Below are 18,044 nucleotides of genomic sequence, written 5' to 3'. Positions count from 1 at the left end.
TTCTGTCTTTATAATGCCTCTATCTTGCTATATATGCTTCCTATCAGGAGAATGTAAGGATGAGATGAAACCTACGATCCTTCAGGAAGTCTGGATATTGATGAGCAGGAAAAGGGAGAGGAAGGAAGAGGTCTTTCTGAAAATATTTACTTATAAAAACTAGTAGTAATTGGAATAGAGTAAGAGCAGATCAGGCAGTATCAGCACAGTTGCAGTGTCATTACTTGGAAATGCTTTTTACAGTTTCCAAGTTACCCTCTTGCTCCTAAAATGGGGTCTTGTGTTTCATGTCTAAGTTTGCAATATTAGTCACAGATAAAGGTAAAATCTATGTGGAGTAGACATTAGGGACTCAAGAGATAAACTATGTCCAAATCGTTATCAGTTTCTATTCCCCCCAAGAATTTCCTTTAATAGCTAGATTGTCTTTCTTCATTTCAGTTCTGTTTTACAGGAATAGCCATTATTTTTTTTTCTTCCTTGCTTCACATGTCAATCCCAGCTCCCTCTCCCTCCTCTCCTCCCCAGCTCCCTCCACCAGATCCCTCAGCGCCCCACCCAATCTCCACTCCGATTCCCAGGGAGGATGAGGCCCTCCATGGAGGATCTCCAGAGTCTGTCATTTCATCCAGGGCAGGGCCTAGACCCTCCCCCAAGGGATAGCCATTATTAATATCAATTTTTTATAGTTACTTGAAATAACTACAATATCATTGTATTTCACTTAGACTTATAACTACGTATAGCCCATGAAATCCTTACACCTTCAACTGTAAAGCAAGACAGCAAAACTATCTTCTACACTTATTCTACTACTTACATCTTCTTGAGAAGATATGCTCACTTAAAAACATGGTTTTCAGGGTTAGGTGAATTTTTAACCAATAGAGCTTGTTGCATTGTAAGTTATTTATGGATGTTTCCTTAAGTGAACACTGAAAATAAATTCCCAGATGCCTTCAAAGGGAACCCTTATCATATCTGAAATATATGCCTATCATTTATATTCCTACATAAATTCCCCCATGCTTTAGAAACAAAGAAAACCTGTGGCAAAAGCAGACCAATACTGTCTCTTATCAACCTGCTTTTGAGTCTATTACACTCACGTTCTGTTTGCAACTCTGGTTACTTTCTTGGATAGCTTTATGTTTTGCCTTTCTCTTTTAGTTATTTTTTTTTCTTCTTTAACACAGAGTCTCACCATGTAATTCAAGTTAGCTTCTGCTCTCTCCAAATTTTTTTTACTAGCTCCTTTTAATCTTTTTTATCCTCTGAATCCTCACTTGTCCTTTTAGTAAAGAATATACCAATTTAAGAAAGATTCATAGGCACACTGAACTTGAACTCAGAAATCCTTGATGCTATGAGAGAAACTCAGACCTCCTCCCTACCATCCAAATTATAAAACACCAGGAAATAAGAAGCAGATGTAGATCGGTGGTGGCACAAGCCTATAGGCACAACACTTGAGAGGCAGAGCAGGTGGATCTCTGTGAGTTCAAGACCAGCCTGATCTATAGGGTGAGTTCAAGCACAGCCAAGGATATACAGAGAAACCCTATCTCAAAAAATAAATAAATAAATGAAAACAATAAAGAAAAACTAAGCAGCAGCAGATGTAAGGATTCTCAATTCCATTTCTTTTTTTCTCAAGAGTTACCTTTCAAGTTCCACTCAGGTCTTAGCCATGTGGTCATGAAAAGAGAAGCCTTATAACAGAAGACAGAAAACATAACCATCTTTGCAGTCATAAATAGAAGTTTTCAAAGGTACACAAATGGCACTTTGGCTAACAAAAAGTAAAAGTGATCCCATTTTCTTTCCATCTTCACTTGATTAAACTTAGGAAAAAAAACTGCACTGAAGGTAATTTTTGGCCTGGGTTATAAGTATAATATTATACACATCTGATAAGCAGAAACGTCAAAGGACTCCTGAGTATGATAGACAAACCCTACAAAGCAGTAATAGCAAAAGAAAAAAAATAAAACAGACTTTGAAGATTACATCCACAAGTATATTCGCAAGTGCAGTGAGACAGCCTATTGTCCCATAATCTGGCTGCAAGTGATACCTACCCTATGTTGCACTCTCAGCGACACAGCATATCCTGCATTACGAAAGAGGTCTACAGCATCCTGGTGTAGCAGGTTCTTTAGGTCTTGGCCATTTACCTTTCAAAAACAGCAAGAAAGAGAAGAAAAGCAAGAGACTAAGTCTCTAAAGTGAACAATTTACTATCATGAAGGCAACCAACCCTTTATTAAAAATAAAATGGAACTCTTTCAGGGAAAATTCCAAGAGTCAGGAATATGGGCTAAGTTACTTAGCACTCAGGAGAAAGTGCTTCTTCATTTTCAAAGTTATGTTTTCCTACAACTTAGGATCCACGAACTATCTGAAATAAACCCAGATTAACTAGATTTGTTTCTCTTCCTGATGAGCTTCGGTGCTTATCTTGTCTGGATGTATGGGTTCCTGTCACCATATTTGCATATCACCTGTGGATATTGTTTCTACATGGGTACATCAAGAATCTTCTAGGTCACCCCCTATCCATTATATTCCTAATCCTCAGCATTTCTAGCATCAGCTCTGGAAACCTAATTCTATGTTCCCAAATTTATTTTGATTCTGTGTAAATCTGTACTAGCCCATTCTAGTGGACTTATTTTATTGTGAACAACTTCCATTGGTTCCATGTATATTCCTGTCCTCAAATGTACTAAATATCTATTTCTGTGATGATACAACATTTTACAAATCACTTGAATGCAGGTCATTCCTACTACATAGAGGTGACAAAGATGAAGTACACGTATTCTTTTTGGTGTTAGGAGTCACAAGTGTTATCTATACTGCACACAGTAACTCAACACATGCCACTTTGTTCAAGATTACATATTTTTTATACATGTCACTGTCACTATTAACAGCATTAGCAGTAAGAATATTTAGTGGATTCTGTGCTTTATATACACTATCAAATTTAATTCCTACAGTTACCCTGAGTTAGAGTGCATTTTTATATTGATTTTTATTGATGAAGTAATTGACACAGAGAGATCATGAATGTAGAAGCTGGGGCAGAAGTTTTAAATAATAGAATGAGGTTCCCTTGCATTTTGCTGTTCTTTGAATGTTTTTACTTTCCCACCCTGACTTGCCAACTGCCCCTTAGCTAAAGCAACTTACATTTTTACTCTTCTCATCATTCTCATCACAGACTTAGGTTAGGTTTTAGACAGAGTGAGTAGGTCAAGAGGGTACTGAGACAGACCAAGTTTGTGCAGAGTTCTCATTTGTTGAGAAAAGTCGAGTGGAGGAACTTATATACATGGTCCTGATCAGATCTAAGTTATTGACAAGTGGATACGGAGCTTAAGAAACACTGCAGCTGGGGAAATTTCCCATTCACAGTAGGAGAGACAGAGTAGTCACCAGAAGAAAAAGAAGTCAAAGGTAGGCTTGAGAACAATAGTGAGAATACATAGGAGGAGTCTACTTTCCCTACAGAAATCCATCTCTGTCATCTTGAAACACCAGCCCCATCAAAACCTAACCTTTTCCTTCTTTAACTGATTTATATTGTTCCTTCTATTCTTAAGTCCTGCTAGGATCTTTGGTAAGTGAAAATACCAATACTTTCATTTTACACACTGAATATTTCCAATAATTATAATTTATTTAGTTACTGAGACAAACTAAGTCATCAACACTAGACATACTAGGCATATATCCAGATCTAAAAAAAACCTGACCACAATTTCTTCTCTTCATACTTTTATTCTTCCATTAGATTTCCTCTTTATTGTTATTAGTGCTTTTGACCATTTCATATTTTGCTTGCATTTTATCCATCCAAGATTTTGGCTGTAATTTCAACAAAGCAACTCAAATTATTGTTGTCTCTTGTCCTGGTTACCTGACATCTTTCCAGTCCTGGGAGTACACTGATTTTATCTTTTGCTGCTCCTTCTTAACTAAAATCACTATCCTTTATAAAGAAAACAATGCACGTACATAGCTGTACCCTTCTTCTCTTCTCTTTCTTCCCCTGAAATATTGTTGAAAAAACCATTTGCAGGACTAGAGAGATGACTCTTTGGCCAAGAGCACTGGCTGCTCTTCCAGATGATCTGGGTTCAGTTCCCAGCAACATGGCAGCTCACAACCATCTGTAACCCCAGTTCCAGATCTGATGCCTTCATTTGGCCTCTTTGGCACCAGGCACACATGTAATACACATGCATCCATACCACAAGCAAAACACCATGTACATTAAAAGACTGTTTCCATGTACTGTGTGTACTACCTCCATATCCACTAAATATTTATTCATTTCATATATAAAGTGAAACTACACGCTCTCCTGAAGGTCAGATGGGACTTCAAATATGCAATTCTTACCATTTTCTCACAAGCTGTAGACCACCTTTTTTTGTAACCCTCTGCTATGATAGATGATGAATACTTAGCTCTCTTACTTTGTCTTCTCTCTCTCTCTCTCTCTCTCTCTCTCTCTCTCTCTCTCTCTCTCTCTCTCTCTCTCTCTCTCTCTAAGTATATAATCTTGATTGTTAACTATCTTTTCTTTCTGAGTTTCTCCCATGGGCATCTTTCACCATTTCTACCATATTCTCCAAAATAACTCTGCTTTAGGATTTGCCAATGTCCTGCTGAATGTTGATACTTAGATATTCTAGTAGAATCTAATTCAGTAATCGAAAGTCTCTATAACTTGCTACAAAAGCAGAATATGGTAGATATTGATTAAGACGCACAATTTTTAAATACTCTGTAAACAGAAAATCGGCACATGTAATATCTGTCTTGCAGTCTAACACCAGGGACTTTATGCTATTTTCTCTCCTATGGCTGCCAATTTAGGTTGTGGCAACTTTGTTGTATCATAGTGACTGTCTTTTCTGATTTGCTTTCTGCAATTTCTCCCCATCCTATCTTAAATGCTGTCTCACAATCCACTTTCCTACAGTACAATTCAGTTCATAACTATTTTACTGCTCAAGACATAAACATGAAACTGGTAGCCAGGCGTTGGTGGTGCACGCCTTTAATCCCAGCACTTGGGAGGCAGAGACAGGTGGATCTCTGTGAGTTCGAGAGCAGTCTGGTCTACAAGAGCTTTTTCCAGGACAGCCTCCAAAGCCACAGAGAAACCCTGCCTCAGAAAAAAAAAAATGAAACTGGTAAGTAAGGAAAACAATAAATGCACTCTTGACTTACTATACTAAGTGTGAAAATTTCTCCAGCACATGTGTTTAATCTCTCACTAGCTTCCTTCCATATGTGATTAACAAACTCCTTCATCCAATTAATACTATGAAATGGAGCTAACTAATGGCCCAATCTCTGTCATCACTATGATAAGGGGTTGGTCAAAATGGAACATTCAGGTATGTAGTGTATAAGAACCAGCTACATCACCATGAATTCATAAGAATATTAAGATCACTGAGGAATAACTAGTCTTGACTACCTACCCTCCCTTCATTCAGGCATGCAGGAGAAATGAGAAACTTACTTCTACCTTTTCTTTACCATAAAGAATATTCTCCCAGTTTCCAGTATCAAACCATTTTACCAGGACACACAAAACAAACAATAGGTGAGCATGTCTAGTTCTCATTCAACTTCAGATTCACTATGAACACACGCTTCTGTTTCACTCAGTGTGAATGACTTTTTAAAAAGTGTTTACTTGCTTACTTAATTTTTATTATCTTTTGGTATAAATCATATGCAATGGCCATAGAAAATTAAATTCCAGGGCTGGAGAGATGGCTCAGAGGTTAGGAGCACTGGCTGCTCTTCCAGAGGTCCTGGGTTCAATTCCCAGCAACCACATGGTGACTCACAGTTATCTATAATGAGATCCGGTGCCCTCTTCTGGCATATAGGCACAACACTGTATACATAGTAAATTAATAAATCTTAAAAAAGAAAAAAGAGAAAATTAAATTCCACTTCTTATGAGAAAAGAAGAAATGCACACTATATCATGCAGTTTTTCCAGAACCTGAAACCAAGACAACATATGGAAAATATTCAGGGAGAGTGATAAGAGTAAATGAAGAGTGCAATAACTCACAGGAAATGTATACTTAATGATTCTATTCATTATCTACAATGGATGTGTGCTCGTGTGCTAAAGAAGGAATAGAGTTTTGATCTGATAATTTAGGAAATGTTAGAAAAACAGAGATTTTACAACACAGAAATAGGAAAAGCCATTAAAAATAAGCTGAAAGGGCAGAAGAGATGTAGCGGCACACTTACCTAGCACATGCAAGGCCCTGCATCCAATCCCTAGAACTGCAAAATAACTAATAAAATAAACTAATAAATAAGTTAGCAACCTTTTAAAGATACATCATAGGCAATAATAAATGAAAACTTAAGGAACTAGGAATGAAGCAAGTTAAATAGATGGAGCCTTTTAAAAGTAATAGCCTACAAGGCTCACTTTGGAGATGAAAGAGGCTGTCATAGCCTGTAAGCCACAGAGACTATCTGCATTATTGCTGTTTGTGTGGCTGTTGTTTCTTTTCTTCCTTTTTGTTTTTGTTTTGTTTTGTTTTTAAAGAGGATTTCTCTGTGCAGCTCTAGCTGTCCTGGAATTTGCTCTGTAGACCAGGCTGGCCTTGAACTCATAGAAATCTTCCTGCATTTGCCTGAGTGTTGGGATTAAAGGTGGGGTATACCATTAATTCTACCCTTGATAGAAAGGTTAATTTCAGTTTTTTTTTTTATAGAGCCATTTCATCATCTACTAGTTATTCACTAGGTAACTCCCTTTTTAGAGTAGTTAATCTTGCTTATTCACTTGCCTTTTAGGAAGACAATATAGTGTTAATATTAGTATTAGTTTTAGCAAAGTATCCAAATTTAGATAAATGAAAGTTTTATTTCCCCAAACTAGTTATGTCACTTGTAAACCATCTGACTTTATTAAGCCTCAGTTTCCTTAGCTGGAAAATGTGCATAATCATTATACCCATTATATTATACTCTAATATTAAAACCCATTATATTATACTCTAATATTATACAAGATTACATTAAAAGTTATCATTTGTGCTTAAAAATTGTTTATAACTCTTTTTTAGATAAGCTGCCTTTAAGTGAAGCTTTCCAAACATGTCTCTCTCTTTAAGTCCTATACTGAACCCTATACTTTTCAAATTTCTCTTCACTCAGGGTGCTAGTGTTTGAAGAGATTGTGATTTCTGTGTAAAATATTAATTACACATTGTACCTTTAACAACCCACTCACGGTTTTTCTTTTCTCTCCTACTGCAAAGTTGGTTTGTATTTTTACAATGTCTTTCTTCTGAGAATGACAAAATACCTGTTCCTAAATTCTTCATTATTGTTCTCATAATGAAGGCAGTTATCACTATCCCTATCTTGCAGTCTAATGTAGAAGGACTAGGAAAAGCTGAAACATGCCAGTCAGTGAGATGGACCAAAATAATGCCATCCATGGCACTTACATATTGAACACATTAAGATTCTTAATTTATAAGCGTTCATAACTACTTGTCTTGGATTTATGTGTACCTCTTTTTTGAGACAGGATCTTGCTAAGTAAGTAATTCACAACTGACTTCAACTCAAAATGTTCCTGCTTTTACCTTTTGAGTATCGGAGGATTATGGGTGTGTGCCCCCAATCCTGGCTGAGTGTCTTCCTAAGAAGACATTCAAAACTGAAACAGATCTCTCAAATACTCAGATGTCAAATATAAAAAAAAAAGTATACGTTCTTCCTGTCTTCATATACTGCTACCAAATGAACTGAATGGCAGGGAAGTATCTAAGATGACCAGGAGACTTCACACATATGACTTTTATCACTAATCAGCTGGACTCTATTACAGGTAATTCAAAAGAGAAAATTGAAAACAAAACTGTAATTAGAACTTTATAAAGAATATTCCTGTTTTATGGGAGTTCTAAATCAAGTCTCTGATATAGTAATTAACTCTTAATCAAATCTTGTCTTGGTCTACACTTCATTTACTTCAGCCTTCTATCAGTTTAGCCCTCTTTGTTCATAAGACAAAGTAGGAAATGGTTTTTCTTCTTCAGACCATGGGCCACAATCTACATGTGGAAACAGTCCCATCCTACTTCAAATGTCTCTTAATTTGAGCACAGCCCTTTGTAATCAGATCTAACTCCCAGGAAATCCTCAATAATAATTCACTCTCTCAGTACTTTTCCATTCTTTATACCAATTATGTGTGTTATTTCCATACAAATAAGTTGAATAATAGCCCAGAACATTAATTTTAAAAAATCTATAGCATGATCTAATCGTTCCCAATTCCTACAACTGATAGTATAATAATGACACTATAGCCAGTGAGGCAGAACAGAAATGAAAAATACAGCCACAAATAAGAGTTTTATTTTGCCTGGATTCTGATTTACTTTAGAAATATTCAATTTATTCTAAAACTAAAGGTCTGGAGCTGGAGAGCTGGCTCAGCAGTTAAAAGCATGCATTGTTCTTTCTGAGGACCTGAGTTCAGTTCCCAGCAATCACATGGGACAACTCACAATTGCCTGTAACTCTAGCTCCAGGAGGATCCAATACCTCTTGCTTCCATGGGCACCAGCACTCATGTGCACACATGCCCCTACACACACACACACACACACACACACACACACACACACACACACACACACACACACAGAGTAATAGTAATAATAATAATTTTTAAAGGCTAACGGACTGTACTAGTTAGTCAACCTTTCTAAGTTTGCATGAATTCTCATTTGTGAAAAGCCTATATTGAGCTGTACTAAGACATGGAAAGTTTTTAATTTAATTATCGTCTTTGAGTATATAAAAAAATTAATAAAAGTCATGATTAGTATACATTAACAGGATGAAATGGGGGCACAACTGACATATACAAACTATTTCAATTTTTCATCTTAATAATGGGAAAGAAGGGCCCTGAATTTAAGGAAGAAACTTAATCCTTACCTCCCTTTTTGAAGTTAAGACCATTACTAAGAGCTGGCAATATCCCAAGAAAAGGCACAAATCAGTATTTTAATCAACAAAAGAGAGGTGATAAAGTTAACAAGAGAAAGGTGACAACTGTGGGCTTAACTCTTCCTCCAAACCCATCCTTCATCTCTACTTGCTTTATGTTTTGAACTAGGGCAAGTAATTTCACAATCTATGTTAAATTTGCCTTGTCTGTCAAACAAGAATAATAACCTCCAAGCCCAGTGGTAAAGTTGGAAGACTGATCAATGTTCTTCCCATTCAATGATACAATTTAGGTATCTTCCTAAGGAAGGGGTCAGAGGAAGTCAGGGGAACAAAGTATAGCAAAGGGAGCCGAAGGCATTTCTCACCGAGAGGATCTTATCACCCTCCTGGAGCCGCCCATCCTGGGCCGCAGCCCCATCCTCTTTGATGCGGCTGACGTAGATGCCACTGTCATTGGAGACATACTGTTGATCTGTCCCACCGACGATATTGAAGCCCAGCCCTGAGAAAATCATGGAGGAGTGAAGGAAAGAGGGATGAAGAAAAAAGAAACGATTAGAGGAGAAGAAAGCAGAGAAAAATGGTCTAGTGGGGAGGAGAGGCTGACAATTCAGACTGTGAGGTAGCTAACACAATCATTAGCAAAGTCATTATCAACAAAGGCCAAAGTACCTAGGTTGCTGATTTGTAATAGGCAGTACTCAAAGTACATACACAGTGATCAAAATGCATTGAGCTCTACACAGTGTGGGAAACAGTACAGTGAGTCTTGTAAGGAATAAGTGCATCTGCTCACACTTGATTTTGATGCTGTTAGTGACATTCAGATGACCCAAATCCTGGCATTTCTATATTAATATAACAGTGTTAGCTGTGCTCATGATTTGTTTCTTAAACTAATTATCAAATAAAATGTTAGCAATTTAGTGAGAAAATGACTGCTAATTGAAGCTTCTTTTTCACATGTGTCTTCTGTCAAGATCTAGGAACACCTACATGTGATAGTGTTTTGAAAGAAGCAATCTTGGTAGTTTATCTTTTTCTATTTTGTACTGGGGTAGGAGAGTAGTGATGTGGTTGTTAGCAGGAAACTGCAGAACTAGAAAAACAATTGTTCTTTAACTCAAGTCACCAAATTCACTATTTTCTTTCCACGTCAAGTACAACTGATCACATACCTGCACACAATGATAGCCAGAAAAAATAATTCCTTACTAATTGGCAGTTGGGTACTTCCCTCCTCCTAGTCCCTGGTACCCTCCATGCTATTCTTTGTTTCTCTGAGTTTAATTAGTTTACAAGAGTAAAATATTTCAGTTACAGAAGAAAAGTTTTAGAGATCTGCTGTACAAGACCTTGTCTACCCAAAATAGTAGTATATGGTATATTTTCAAATTTGTTAATACAGTATATCTAAGTATCCTTATTATAATAAAATACAGCAGGCAAACAAGTTAGCTGGATAACTAACTAAAATTTTGCTTTCATGAACCAACCACTAAGCTGTGACAAGGATTTTACTCTACAGAAATCATTTATTTCTTAGAGGAAATATATAAAACTTACGTAAAAAAGAAAAGAGTTAAAACCGGGGAAAGAGAGAAAAGAAAAAGAGAGAAAAAGGAACAGTACAAAGAGAAGGAAGACAGTTGGAAACAAGTTAAAAAAACAAAAATATATTGGTGCAATGGGAAGGGAAAGCCTAATGATCTCAGTAGAAAATATATCACAAAAGAGATATATGTATGTGGGCTTTCTCTAAAGTTCTTTCAATGGACAGAATGAAGCTAAGACTCAAAGTACTAACACAGCACTATCAAATCAATCCAATAATTTAATGAGAAATTTAACCAAAGAGAAAACATCAGGAAGTTTATGATTTAAGGAGCACACTTTGTACATGGAGTCTCTGCCACCAGATAGGTTTGTGGGTTTTTTGTTTGCATTCGTTTGGGGATTTATGATACACAACAGAAAGAACTACTTCTAGAAGACTGTTTTCACATTCCTGAAGGGTAGGGTAGAAAAAACAGGAACTCTAAATTATTTATTCATTTTTTACATAATTCCATGAATTTAAATTCATGAATGTAGGTTAAGTGGGGAGGGGCTGGTAAGGTAGCAGAAACCAGACCATGGAAGGCTTCACAAAGAGGTATGAGCAAGGGCTGAGGCCAATCAGTTTCTCTCACTGCTGAAACAAACGACAGAAAAATCTTCCACTGAAATTTTCACTATGGTTTGACTCTATCGCCAAACAGCTACTATCTTTTTAGATCTTGGGAATGAGGAACAAGTGTTAAGGGGCGAAATAAAACACAGTGATTTGCCAAATGAACTTTGTTACAAGTTATTTAAAGCTATAGAACTGCATCTAAAAAGTGCTAAAAGAAACCTTACTAAGATCTATTATTTGAAAATGCAGTCTAATATTTATCCCCTAATACCACATCATAGTGATACATTTGCTTAAAACATTGTTATTTCTGTTTAAGTGAATCAAACCATTTAAAATGAGAACTCTTAGATTAACTAAACAACTTTACATAAATGAATTCATCTATACCTTAAAACTTTGCAGGAATGAATGAGTTACCATAGCAGTGAGTAGTGATATTACAGTTCATGCTTGGGGTTGGAAATATAGAGCACTTACCTAGCATGCTGAGCAATACTTAGTACTACCAATAAACAGATAAAATCTTAGCAATCTATGTATTTAAATATTTCCTAGTCTATTTGTTCAATAAAATTACTAGTGGTCAGCTAGTATATTATGTCCTGGTAAAGACAGAAAGCCAAATTGTACTAAACTGTTTGGTTCTGACTTTAACCACAAACAAGTGTATCCTTTTCCCTGTCCATTTTAGATACTGCATAAGTCAGAAGAATTAGTTTCAAGTTCAACTTCATGACTTACCAGATGTGAACTGAAGCAAATCAGCTTATGTCTGACTTGCTTTCTTTTCTAGAAAAAAAGGATTACAAACCCTACCCTCTCTCCCTCAAGGTAACTGTTAGATTCCAGTAACAAAATATGAAAAATTTTCTTTGTAAAAATTGCCACCCAATTCCCTGGAGGGACCTGGAGGTAGAACAAAGCATCCAGCATCAGCCACCATTCCTGTCTTGTGCCCCCATCCTCCAGTAAAAAGAAAGAGGTGGGGGGAATCTAAAGGCAGAACATGCACTCAGCATTGGCTGCCATTCTTGTCTGGCCCCAGCACCCTCCAGGAAAGAGATGATAGAGCCTTGAACACATATCCACCCTTGGGAGAGACCCCACCAATACCAACTGGTAGAAGGGATGGGAAGACAACAGTATAAGAACTGAGTCAACAATAGAAAGACTTATGACACCACTAGAGTCTAGGGTCTCTACACCAGCAAGACCTGAACATCCCAACACAGATTAAACAGAAGAGAATGACCTTAAAAACAACTTCATGAAAATGATAGAGACTCTCAAAGAGGGTATGAGAAAATCCCTTAAAGAAATAGAAGAAAAAACAAACCAAAAAATGCAAGAAATCAACAAATCTCTTAAAGAAAGCAACGAGAGCCATGAAAAAACAATTAAACAGATGAAGGAAACAATTCAAACAGTTCAAGACCTGAAAACTGAAATAGAGTCAGTCGATAAAGAAAACACAAACTGAGGGAATGCTAGAAATAGAAAAGCTGAGTAAAGGATGAGGAACTACAGATGCAAGCATAACCAACAGAATAAAAGAGATGGAAGAGAGAACCTCAGGCACTGAAGATAAACTAGAGGAAATAAGATTTGTAGACCAAAGAAAATCTTACATCCAAAACATCCTAAACACAAAATATGCAGGAACAATGGGACACCACGAAAAGACCAAACCTAAGAATAACAGGTATAAAAGAAGTCAAGGAAGCCCACCTCAAATGTAAAGGAAACATTCAACAAACCCATAGAAGAAAACGTTCCCAACTTAAAGAAGGACATGCCTATGGAAATACAAGCAGCTTACTGAACACGAACTAGACTGAATCAAAAAAAGAAAAAAGTGGCCGGATGGTGGTGGTGCACGCCTTTAATCCCAGCACTCGGGAAGCAGAGGCAGGTGGATCTCTGTGAGTTCGAGACCAAGCCTGGTCTACCGAGAGAGTTCCAGGACAGGCTCCAAAACAATACAGAGAAACCCTGTCTCGAAAAAAACCAAAAAAAAAAAAAAAGAAAAAAGAAAAAAGAAAAAAGTCCCCTCACCACATAATAATCAAACACCAAACATACAGAATAAAAACAGACTATTAAGAGCAGTGAAGGAAAAAGGCCAAGTAAACATCTAAAGGCAGATCTATCAGAATTACACCTGACTTCTCCATGGAAATTCTGAAAGGCAGAAGGTCCTGGATAGATATTCAACAAACACTAAGAGACAATAGATGCCAGTCCAGACTACTATACCCAGGAAAATTCTGAATCACTATAGATGGAAAAAACAAGATATTCCATGACAAAACCAAAGTTACACAATACTTATCCACAAATCCAGCCCTACAGAAAGTTCTGGAAGGAAAACTCCAACCCAAGGAAGTTAACTACACTCACAAAAACATAGGCAATAAATAATTCCACTTTACTAAAAGCCAGAAAAAGGGAAAAAATTCACACACAAAACCACCACCAAAAACAAACAAGAATCAACAATCAATGGTCATTATCAACATCAATGGTCTTAACTCACCTATAAAAAGACACAGGCTAACAGAATGGATACGAAGACAGAATCCATCCTTCTGCTGTATACAAGAAACACACCTCACCTTTAAAGACAGACATTATCTCAGAGTTAAGGGTTAGGAAGAGACTTTCCAATCAAATGGCCCTAAGAAGCAAGCTGGTGTAGACTTCAAACTAAAATTAATCAAAAGATATGAAGAAGGTCATTTCATATTCAACCCAGGAAAAAAATCATCAAGATGAAGTCTCAATTCTGAACATCTAAGCACCAAATACAAAGGTGCCCACATTGTAAGAGACATTACTAAAACTCAAATCACACATTAGAGTGGGAGACTCCAAGACCCCATTCTCACCACTAGACAGGACTACCAGACAGAAACTTCACAGAGCTAACAGAAGTTATGACCCGATTGGGTTTAACAGACATCTATAGAACATTCCATCCAAACACAAAAGAATATACCTTCTTCTCAGCGCCACATGGAACCTTCTCTAAAATCAACCACATACTCGGCAATAAAGCAAACCTCCAGGACACAAAAATTTGGAATAACCCCCTGTATCTTATCAGACAATCATGGCTTAAAATAAGAATTCAGTAACAACACAAATTACAGAAACCATACAAACTCATGGAAATTGAACAATGCTCAATTGCATCACTTCTGGGTCAAGGAAGAAATAAAGAAAGAAATCAAAGACTTCCTAAAATTCGATGAAAATGAAAGCACACCACACCAAACCTATGGGACACTCTGAAAGCAGTGCTGAGAGGAAAGTTCATAGGACCAAGTGCCCATATAAAGAAACTGGAGAATGTCCACACTAGAGAATTAACAGAAGACCTGAAAGCTCTAGAACAAAAAGAAGCAAACTCACCCAGGAGGAGTATATGCCAGGAAATACTCAAATTGAGAGCTGAAATCAATTAACTAGAAACAAAGAAAACAGTACAAAGAATCAATAAAACAAAGAGTTGGCTTTTTGAGAAAAATCAACAAGATAGACAAGCCTTTATCCAAACCAATCAAAAGGCAGGGAGAGAACATACAAATTAACAAAATCAGACATGAGAAGGGGAACATGACAACAGACAGTGGGGGAATCCAGAGAATCATCAGGTCATACTGTGAAAACATGTACTCCACAAAATTGGAAAATTTAAAGGAAACGGACAACTGTCTGTATAGCTATCACTTACCAAAATTAAATCAAGAACAGATAAGCAATTTAAATATATCTATAACCCCTAACAAAACAGAAGCAGTCATCAAAAGTTTCCCAACCAAAAAAAAAACCCCAGGGCCAAATGGTTTCAGTGCAGAATTCTACCAGAAATTCAAAGAAGAGCTAATACCAATACTCCTCAAATTGTTCCACACAAAAGAAGCAGAAAGATCATTGCCAAACCCTTTTTGCAAGGCTACAATTACCTTGGTACCCAAACCACAAAAAGACACAACTAAGATAGACAACTACAGACCAGTCTCCCTCATGAACATTGATGCAAAAACACTGGCAAATCGAACCCAAGAACACAACAGAAAAATCATCCCAGAGATGCTTCAACAAAATTCAAGGGCATGGAGAGATCAGGGTAACAGAAAAATACCTAAACATAATAAAGGCTATATATAGCAAACCGAAAGCCAACATCAAACTAAATGGAGAGAAACTCAATGCAATTCCTCTAAAACCAAGAACAAGACAAGGTTGTCCACTCTCTCCATATCTCTTCAATATTGTACTTGATGTTCTTGCTAAAGCAATAAGACAACAAAAGGAGATCAAGGGGTTACAAATTGGAAAGGAAGAAGTCAAACTTTCACTATTTGCTGATGATATGATAGCTTACATAAGTGACCCAAAGAATTCTACCAGGGAACTCCTACAGCTGATAAACACCTTAGCAAAGTGGCAGAATACAAGATTAACTTAAAAAAAAATCAGCATCCCTACTACAAATAGAAAATAAAGGGGCTGAGCAGGAAACCAGAGAAACATCACCCTTTACAATAGCCACAAAGAGCATAAAATATCTTGCAGTAACGCTAACCAAACAAGTGAAAGACCTGTACAGTAATAACTTTGAATCCTTAAAGAAAGAAATTAAAGAAGATACTAGAAAATGGATAGGTTCAGGATCAACACAGTAAAAATGGCAATCTTACCAAAAGCAATCTACATGTTCAATGTAATCCCCATCAAAATCCCAGCACAATTCTTCACAGACCTTGAAAGGACAATTCTCAACTTTATATGGAAAAACAAAAACCCAGGATAGTCAAAACAGCCCTGTATAATAAAGGAACTTCTGGAGGCATCACCATCCCTGACTTGAGCTCTACTAACTATAGAGCTGAAACAATGAAAACAGCTTGGTATTGGCACAAAAACAGAAGGTCAAGTCAGAGGAATGTAAGCTAATTGAAGACCCTGACATTAACCCATACACCTATGAATACCTGATCTTTGACAAAGAAGCTAAAACTATACAATAGAAAAAAGAAAACATCTTCAACAAATGGTGCTGGCATAACTGGATGCTGGCATGCAGAGGACTGCAGATAGATCCATATCTACCACCATGCACAAAACTTAAGTCCAAATTTATCAAAGACCTCAACATAAATCTAGCCACACTACACCTCTTAGAAGAGAAAGTGAGAGGTACTCTTGAATGAATTGGTCCAGGAGACCACTTTCTGAACATAACACCAGTAGCACAGACACTGAGATTGACAATTAATAAATGGGACCTCTTGAAAATGAGAAGCTTCCATAAGGCAAAGGACACAGTCAACAAGACAAAATGGCAGCTCACATCTGACAGAGGGCTGATTTCCAAAATATACAAAGAATTCAAGAAGTTAGTCACCAACACACCAAATAATGCAATTAAAAAGTGGGGTACAGAACTAAACAGAGAATTCTCAGTAGAAGAATCTTAAATGGCTGAAAGACACTTAAGAAATTGCTCAACATCCTTAGCCATCAGGGAAATGCAAATCAAAACAACTCTGAGATACCATTTGGCACCTGTTTAAATGGCTAAAATCAAAAACACCAATGATAGTCTATGCTGGAGAGGATGTGGAGAAAGGGGAACATTCCTCCACTGCTGGTGAGAGTGCAAACTCGTACAGCCACTTTGGAAATCAGTATGGTGGTTTCTCCAGAAAATGGGAATGAGTCTACCTCAATATCCAGCAATTCCACTCTTAGGCATATACCCAATTGGAAGCACATTCATACAATAAGGACATCTGTTCAACTTTGTTCATAGCAGCATGATTTGTAATAGTCAGAACCTGGAAGCAACCTAGATGCCCCTTAATAGAAAATGTGGTACATTTACACAATGGAGTACTACTCAGCGGGGGGGGGTAGGACAATGAAATCTTGAAAATTGCTAGGACACCAAAAAGACAAAACCTCAAACTCAAGGTAACAACCATGAAGAGGCTGCTCTCAGAGAACACAAACCCTAGCCTGTTCTGGAACTGTCTACTGTCCCTGAGCCCCCACTCTGCCTCTATGAAGATGTTTCTAAGTACAATACAAAAAGATCAAGCCATATTCTGACTTGGGGACTCAGGAGAACAACATGGATGGTAGATTTGCCTGACAGAAGAATCTGCGTGAAGATTCTGGGCCCAAACTGGCTAACTGCATTGCATCACGCCATGCACTTGTCACCTAAGAAGACCTCAGAACTCATCTCCTCATCTCCAGCTACCGGGATGACAAGAAAAACTTCAGAGCATTTCAAGCCGCTGACTGACTTGTGCCCAGGTGAATGCAAAGAAGGACATGCTTCCCCCCAAGCCAATGCAGTCAGATACAGTACCTGGTGAATTTTGAGAAATGGGTTCTACTGAAGTCAAGCCAGAACTGTATGGCTACAAATAACTGTATGGCTACAAATATCTGCTGGTCTTTGTCAATACCATCACACAGGCTAGGTAGAGGCCTTTCCATCCTGAAAAGAAATGGCCCAAGTGATAGCTAAGAAACTAATAATGGAAATTAGTCCCATATTTGGCTTTCCCATATCTCTGGGGTCAGACAATGGCCTGGTCTTCAGAGCCAAATTATCGCAATTGCTCTCTAAGGCTCTTAACATAAACTGGCAACTTTGTTGTATGTATCATCCTCACAGTTCAGGAAAAGCAGAGAGAATAAATAGAACTTTAAAGGAGATGGTAACTAAATATACTCTTGAAACTGGTGGTAATTGGTTTGACCTTTTGCCGTATGCCCTTCTCGGAGTCTTGATGTACTCCCT

The 18,044-nt window shown here is 37.3% G+C and overlaps 1 protein-coding gene across 1 annotated transcript in view; it reads right to left on the bottom strand.

The window, feature by feature from the left end:
• LOC101841984 (synaptojanin 2 binding protein) overlaps positions 1 to 18,044 on the bottom strand; it is a 33,260-nt gene that overhangs the window by 5,847 nt on the left and 9,369 nt on the right. The window contains exons 2-3 of the mRNA XM_005072711.4: positions 9,408 to 9,544; positions 2,082 to 2,177 (exon numbers count right to left, since the gene is read on the bottom strand). Coding sequence (XP_005072768.1) covers positions 2,082 to 2,177; positions 9,408 to 9,544 — 233 coding nt within the window. The remainder of the gene's footprint in view (positions 1 to 2,081; positions 2,178 to 9,407; positions 9,545 to 18,044) is intronic.

This window comes from Mesocricetus auratus, unplaced genomic scaffold, assembly GCF_017639785.1.
Source record: "Mesocricetus auratus isolate SY011 unplaced genomic scaffold, BCM_Maur_2.0 Super-Scaffold_15014, whole genome shotgun sequence".
NCBI classification, from domain to species: Eukaryota; Metazoa; Chordata; class Mammalia; order Rodentia; family Cricetidae; genus Mesocricetus; species Mesocricetus auratus.
This window is presented reverse-complemented; position numbering and strand designations above follow the sequence as displayed.